Consider the following 7,902-nt stretch of genomic DNA (forward strand, 5'->3'; position numbering starts at 1 on the left):
CCACATCCCCAGCTTTTTATATATATATATATATATATATATATATATATATATAAATAAAATAAGAAATAGAAAAAAATATAGAAGGTATACATTAAGTTGTTAACATGGGTTAAAAATAAAGAGAAAGCTCAATGAGCAAGAAAATGCCTGAATTAACAATGTAATAGCACTTTCACAATTTTACATAAAATTATGCAGGTTTGCATACAAGCATATAAACATTTTTCAGGCAAATGTGTGATTATATATTTCAGGGTTCTTGTTTTCAGTATTAGGGATTGAAACCCAGGGCCTCCTGCTTGTTAGGCAGGTGCTCTACTACTGAGCTAAATTCCCAGTCCTGAACTTCTTTCTGTATGTTAAAAAGTTTTTTTTTCTATATCATAAACAAAAAAGGACCTCTCCTAAAAAATACCGAGGAATGTATTTACAACATATATAATGAAATTGTAAAATTCTTCATGCATTTTTCTTGTAGAAAACTCTTAATAAATCAGTAAAGGCTGAATTCCCTTATCAGCCCACCTATGGCATTCCTTGTAAGATGAGCAGAACACTTTACCCTGCCTTCCAGGAGCTCAATATGCACCATGAGCTAGAGCATCACACAAATAACTACTGTACAGTGTTCTAAAAACTGCTGCCCATCAATCAAATGCATAACTGTTTCCTTCCAATATGGTATTCTGGAAAGAATAAGTTGGGTAAGAAAGAAAGGGTAAGTTGGGGCTGGGATTGGGGCTCAGCGGTAGAGCATTCACCTAGTGTGTGGGAGGCCCGGGGTTCAATCCTCAGCACCACATAAAAATAAATAAATAAAGATTTATTAAAAAGAAAGGGTAAGTAGAGGATGGAGAGAAAGGCATGTGTTTGAAAGTTCCAGTCACATTTGGTCAAATGTGAATGGAACACCAAGAAAGCTGGAAAACAGTGGCAGTACACTAAAGGCAAGGCAAGGAACAGTTCAGGAGGCTATTGTAAAAATCCACAAGAAAGAAGGGCTTGAATGAGGGCAGTGGGAACTGAAATCTAATACCTTACAGGGTTTGATAATTGACTGGATGTGAGGATTTTTTAAAATATTTTATTTTTTAATTGTAGTCGAACACAATACCTTTATTTATTTATTTGTTTTATTGTTTATTTATTTATGTGTATGTGGTGCTGAGGATCGAACTCAGGGCCTCACACATGCAGGCAAACGCTCTATTGCTGAGCCACAACCCAGCCCTGGATGTGAGAATTTTATAATCATTTGACAGATGCAAAAATAATACAAAATGTTCATCCATATATTCCCAATTAGAATGAATATAATAATCACAATAGATCTTTGAGTTTCATTTCCATCCCTGAAATTGCAAAATATTTCCACTGGGTGGTAGGACTAAAGACAAGTTTTGTTTAATGAATTGGATTTAACAAATACTGAGCTAAAGTTTTGGCTCAGTTGGTAGAGTGCTTGCCAACATGTGTGAGGCCCCAGGTTCGATTCTCAGCACCACTATAAGTAAATAAATAAAGGTCAATCAACAACTAAAACAATTTTTAAAAAATACTTATGGGTCTTGAATTTTTTATTAATTTGTAATGTTTGCATAAACCCAATTCTGAATATAGGCAAAAGTATATGAATTAAGATAAAAGGCTAAGTTACAATCACACAGGATCCAACAATTCAGTGGTTTAAAGAATAAAAATAAGTCTCTCTCTCTCTTTCACATTCTGAGGTGAAAGTTCTCAGTTATTAGTGTAGCTATTTCATGAAATAGGGCCTGAGTCCTTCTGAAGCCAGAATTAAAAGAGGCAGTCAAGTATAGATACGTAAATCAGGTCAGATCAGATCAAGGAGTCCAATTTGAGTGAGTCCAGGAAGTTGGAAACCTCCCCCTGAAGGACTAAAATGCCTTCAGAGCCATTCCTCCTGCCCCTGCTCCAACCGGTTGCTAAGGTAACCTGTCCCAGGAATTGTCCCTCCCTATAGAGAGTTATAAAAGTTGTTAATTAATGTGTCCTGGGCTGCGCCATTTGGACTCCCCCCACCCAACACCATCCCCCATCTGCTTCTCACCTTTTGGCCATCCTTCTGAGCATTTCCGGGCCTAGTAGGCAGGAAGGAGAGAAATAAGGGGAAGAGAACAGGAGAACAAAGGAAGCCTAAGACATATAAAAGAAGGCAGAACACTCTCACTTCTTGGGATACCAGGATACCAGCTATGGCCCCCTTCTCCCTCATGGGAGAAGTCTATTTACCCCTTTTTAAATAAACCCTGCTTGGGGCTGGGGTTGTGGCTCAGTTGTAGAGCACTTGCCTAGCATGCGTGAGGCGGAGTTTGATCACTGGCACCACGTAAAAAATAAATAAACAAATAAGTAAAATAAAGGTATCGTGTCCATGTACAACTAAAAAATATATATTAAATAAACCCTGCTTTATATGCTTGCCTTGGCATCCTTCTCTAATGTTATCTTCACCGTGTGAGGGAGCAGAATGTGTCACCAATAACTGGTGATATCACTACATAATTCCATAATTCTCTAGGACTGTATTATCTTTAGGTCAATCCTGGAAATGGCACACACTACTTGAGCTCCCACGCTCATACCCTGCTGCCAAGCCCCTAGTCACTTGGTTGCACTTAGCAGCAACCAGAATGCTATGGAGGGGCAGCTGTGTGCCTCAGAAAGGAAGAACAGAATTCCAATGCAGAGGATAAGTAATCTCTGCCAAAATGATCTTTGGGACAATATAAAATGCCCGAGATTAGGAAGTGGTTGCCATAAAAGTCAGGATAATGATTACCTTTTAGCAAGAATAGGGTTTTAATAGATTCTGAGGTTTTGGCAATATAAGTAGTAGTTACTCGGATGTTCTTATTAATTCATTAAGCTGTACTTTAAGTTTCTGTGTGTCTAATATTTTTTTATGGTGAAAATCTTAAACAATCTATGCTTGCTTCAAGACGATATAATAGTCCAGTGTGGGTCTTAAGACACCTCAGTCAGTCAAACAGATTAGAAAATTAGACTTCAAAGTGACATGTACCACAGGCTTAATGCTGTTTGGTTTTTATTTAAAAAGTATTTATAATAGTAAAATTTGTAGTTTACTTTCATTAATTTCTGAGTTCAATTTTGATATTTATGTGGTATGAAATGGACTCATGGAAATAAAATATTGATTTATAATATGTATCTTATAAGAAATAGAATATAACAGCTCAACATGTGACAGGAATCCGGAAATCAATGAAATCTAGGTCCAGCATCACTCACCAATAATCCACCAGCAATCCAACTTTAATTCAGATTCTTCTAAGAAGAAAACAGGTGGGGATGTGGGATAGAAAGACCTAAGGTGGCTTCACAACCCCTGCCTCTTAGTGTTCTTGCCCTTGTGTAAGTCCCAGCCCTTGAGTATGAATGGGACTTATTAACTAGTTTTTTAACAAAGGACATAGCAAGGTGACATGATTTATGTGGTCATGTTACAGAAAACTGTAATGTCAGTCTTGCTAGGGAGACTTTCCTGCTGGTTCTGAAAACAGCAAGCCGCCTATTGTATGCTGCCTGTGGAGAAGACCACATGAAAAGGACCTGAGGGCAGCTTCCAGCCAAGAACCTGGGAGAAACCCCAATCTTCGAACTTGAAAGCCTACAAGGAAATTAATTGTGCCAATAATCATGTGGCTTAGGAGAGAATGTTTTCTCACCCAAGTCTCAGATGAGACCCCCATCCCTGGCTGATACCTACAATGCAGCCCTGCAGTAGACCCAGCTAAGCCATGCCTGGGCTCCTGACCCACAGAAACTGTCCAACAACAAATATGTTTTAGCTAGTAAGTTTTTAGTAACTTAGCAATAATACAAAATATTTTTTTAATATATATATATATTTTTTAGTTTTCANAGAGTGAGAACGAAAGAGAGAGAGAGACTTTTTTTTAATATTTATTTTTCAGTTTTTGGCGGACACAACATCTTTGTTTGTATGTGGTGCTGAGAATCAAACCCGGGCCACACGCCCTACCACTTGAGCCACATCCCCAGCCCAGCAGTTTCTGATTTTTCCCCACAGTACCTGGCATTGAACCTAGAGGGGTCTATCACTGAGCTACATTCTTAGTTCTTTCTATTTTTTATTTTAAGACAGGGTCTAAGTTGCCCAGGCTTGTCTGGAACCTGCAATTTTCTTGCCTCAGCCTCCAGAGTAGCTGGAATCACATACATACACTACTGTATCCGATAACCTATTATTTTTTAAAATATGTGGAAAAATAAATAAGCTTATAAGAATTTCTGGGTATGGACTATGTACCTGGAAAATAATAGTATTTTAGGGGAAGTAAAGGGGAATAAGATAAAACAGTATTCACAGTTTAAATAATTATCTTTAATATCCCTTTTATTTGGATACATTGGTCAAACATTCTCACTTGTTTATTTATTAGTGATTTCTATTGTAAGGCACACAAGCAACAGATGTTAGAATGTGAACAGATCGAAATGTTAAGTGCTAATGAATCTTCAAGAAATTGTTTATAACAGCACTTGTGCTGATATTTGGAAATCCTCTCAATTATTTTATTTCAATCTAATAACTTAATAATATCTCACTTACAATACACAATAGGAAAAGAAAGAAACTACAAATCATTAGCCCAGACCTGCAAAGTTAGAATGAAGTCTGCTTTGCAAATGAACTCTGATGTCACAAACAGTTTAGCCATACTTGTGAGCATACGTCACTGCTTTTATGATTATAGTACACATCACAAACATATATATAAACCCACTGGTCTTTGTCACCTAGAGTTAATACATTTTCATGGAAGTAAAATACACTGCTCTTATGTACCACCCACAATAGCAAAAACTGTACAGGTTCAGTGACCTGACAGCCAACCAAGAGGCACTGAGAAAGAGCCCAGCTCCACCCACCCCCCCCACCACCCACCCCCAGTACTGGGGATTGAGTCAAGGAAGGGCTTTGCGCCCACTAGGCTAGTGCTCAAACACTAAGCTACATCACCAGAAAAAGTCAGTCTCTCTCTTTTAATTTTTATATATTTATTTTTTAGTTTTAGGTGGGCACAATATCTTAATTTTTTATTTTTATGTGGTGCTAAGGATGGAACCCAGTGCCCCATGCATGTTAGGTGAGCGCTCTGCCACTGAGCCACAACCCCAGCCCAAAGCCAATCTTTTTTGAAGGCACTTAAATACCTGATCCAGACTGAAGGAACTTTTTTGACAGAAATCCCTGGAACAAGGAATACAGTGTTAAACATTTAAACAAGGGTTAAGGGACTGTAAAATTCAGCAAGCAGAATTTCAACATTGAATGGGAATAAAAAGGGTGAATTTTTTTGTAGGCATAGAACTTCCCTACAAAATATAAAGTTCCAGGGGATAATTTTGCTACATTCATTCCACCACTTTCAGTTCTTCTACTCTTGAGAATAATTAGCATTCAACATAATAAAGATAGAAAGGCTCATAAAAAAATTACTCACTCTTTGTACTCTCTCCCCAGTTCTTAGAATCCACTAAATCACCTGAATGCAGAGCACACATAATCTTCTGAGCAATAGAGGAGAGTGGTATCTTAGAGAGATCAAAGCCTACACAGGTCTCACAATTTTCCATTTTCAAAAAGACCTAAATGTAAGGTTAACAAGATAAATATCGACATGTTAATTCTGAGACTTCATAATAATAAAGACCAGTTACTTGAAAAATGTATAAACTGAGACTTTCATTTTAAAAGTACATCAATAACCACAGAATACAGGTTTCATAATACACATAGTAAAAAGAAAACAATAACTAGAGGTTTAATTAGGGGATAACAGAAAGCAGAAAAAGAGCTAATTATGAAGTTAACCAATTATGAAGCAAAAAACCTACTCAAACATGCCTATTACTCACCTTCAACTATACAAAGCTGAAAACAGGTAAAAGTTTAAGTAGGAACAATACAGATCAAGCATCTGGTCACACATCTAAATTATCTGGCACTAATTTAAACAGTACTGTTTAACAGTATAGGAAAAACAGAATAGTAAAAAATAAATAGCAAAGAAATCACCTAAGTGAGAAGCTGATAGCTAAATATACACAAAATTCATTGCCAAAAAATTTTCAAGTGAATTAGTTTACTTAACAAAAATAATTTTTAATATAACAGATACAATATTTAATATAAACCTTTTTGTTCAATGGATTACAAAAATTAACGGGGCTTACTGGCTCTGAAGCATAATTATTTCCTGATAAAGCTAAAAACATTTATTAAAAACTACCTCCTGAAAATTTTTTTAAAAACCCACCTGATATGAATAATTTTTAATTGTCATTCCATATAACAAGTAGGTAGGTTTAGAATATTCTTAAAGGTAATCCATACAAAGTTCATAACATATTTAACAAAGACAATGTATAAACTGGGCTCTCAAGGGATAAACTACTCAAAATTATTTTATACTAATTTTAAAATAATTTCTAATTGTCCAAATACTACACTAATATCCCATATTAAATATATTCCATCACTGAAGTATTTTCACTCCTAAGAAATTCAAATGTTCATCCTAAACCCTTTTAGCAAACACTTTTATATAATTCTGAAATTTTAATTTTAAATTTCATTTGAAAGCTATTTATGACATGTTAGTAAGTCATACTAAAGTCAAAGCATTATTGAGATCTTGTCTTGCAGAAATGTTGGCCCCCCAGAACACACTGCCTGAAGTGAAAATGGCCAGTGGGGTCCTGACACTCTTGGTATAAGTAGGAATGTTCAATCTCAGTCTACAATAGGAATTAGGAGAAAATAGAGTTTAAGTGGCAGAATTTTACTTCAGTCAACTATAAGGGGATTTAGCTATTTCATTTATAGTAGTCCTTTCTTACTCATGGGTGATATATTCCAAACCCCAGTGCATTAATGAAACAGTATTAACTCTACACATCTGATAAATGACAAGGTTATCAACTTACTAACAGGCAGGTAGCATATACAACACAGATATGCTGAGAAAAGGAATGATTCAAGAACAAAGTGGGATGGTTTGAGATTCCATCACACTACAGACTGGGAAGCAACTTAAAACTATTTCCTAAATCAATCTCAAAATATTTTGATATGTGGATGCTGACACATAATGGGCGTTGGGGGAAATAGTACATTGGAGTAGACAATGGGGAAGGAAGGGAAGGGTGGGGGGATGGGAATAGGTAAGTCAGTAGAATGAATCAGACAGAACTTTCCTATGTTCATATTTCACATGAGCAGTGAAACTCATCACATACAACTACAGGAATGGGAACCTAATAAGTTATACTCCACATATGTATGTTAAAAAATACTCTACTAACATGTATATCTAAAAAGAGCAAATAAAAATATTTTCACAACTTACTATTTCCATTTAATGTCTTTTTATCACAGTTGACCTCCAGTAAATAAAACCTTGGAAAGCAAAACTCAAAAAGGAAGCATTGGTGTGTTAAGGTCTATAGATTTAAAAATGTCAGCTCAAAGTTCTATACATTTTTAAAAATACTTAACACCTTCTATTTAAAAAAAAATAGTAAAAGAAAAACTATTAAAAAATATTTGCATTACTATAAGTAAACATTTACCAGTATTAAGTGTCATCTAGCAAATAAAGTACTGGTACTTCGAACAATTATAAAAAAAAAAATTAATAAGGTTGAATAACTCTTATCTGAACTGCCTGGGACCAAGAGTACTTCAGATTTTAGAATATTTGCATATGTATGATGAGATATCTTAGGGAAGGAAATCAAGTCTAAACATGAAATTTGCTTTTTTCATATATAGTTTATATGCATATAATTTTACACAATTAGTGCACTTGTGTTGTGTAACAT

The 7,902-nt window shown here is 35.5% G+C and overlaps 1 protein-coding gene across 1 annotated transcript in view; it reads right to left on the bottom strand.

Moving 5' to 3' along the window:
• The window catches only part of Poln (DNA polymerase nu), a 165,144-nt gene extending 157,249 nt beyond the window's left edge, over positions 1-7,895 (bottom strand). The window contains exons 1-2 of the mRNA XM_048784045.1: positions 7,428-7,895; positions 5,520-5,664 (exon numbers count right to left, since the gene is read on the bottom strand). Coding sequence (XP_048640002.1) covers positions 5,520-5,664; positions 7,428-7,436 — 154 coding nt within the window. The 5' untranslated portion in view covers positions 7,437-7,895. The remainder of the gene's footprint in view (positions 1-5,519; positions 5,665-7,427) is intronic.
• Positions 7,896-7,902: the final 7 nt, after the last annotated feature.

The sequence above is a fragment of the Marmota marmota genome, unplaced genomic scaffold, assembly GCF_001458135.2.
Source record: "Marmota marmota marmota unplaced genomic scaffold, marMar, whole genome shotgun sequence".
Taxonomy (NCBI): domain Eukaryota; kingdom Metazoa; phylum Chordata; class Mammalia; order Rodentia; family Sciuridae; genus Marmota; species Marmota marmota.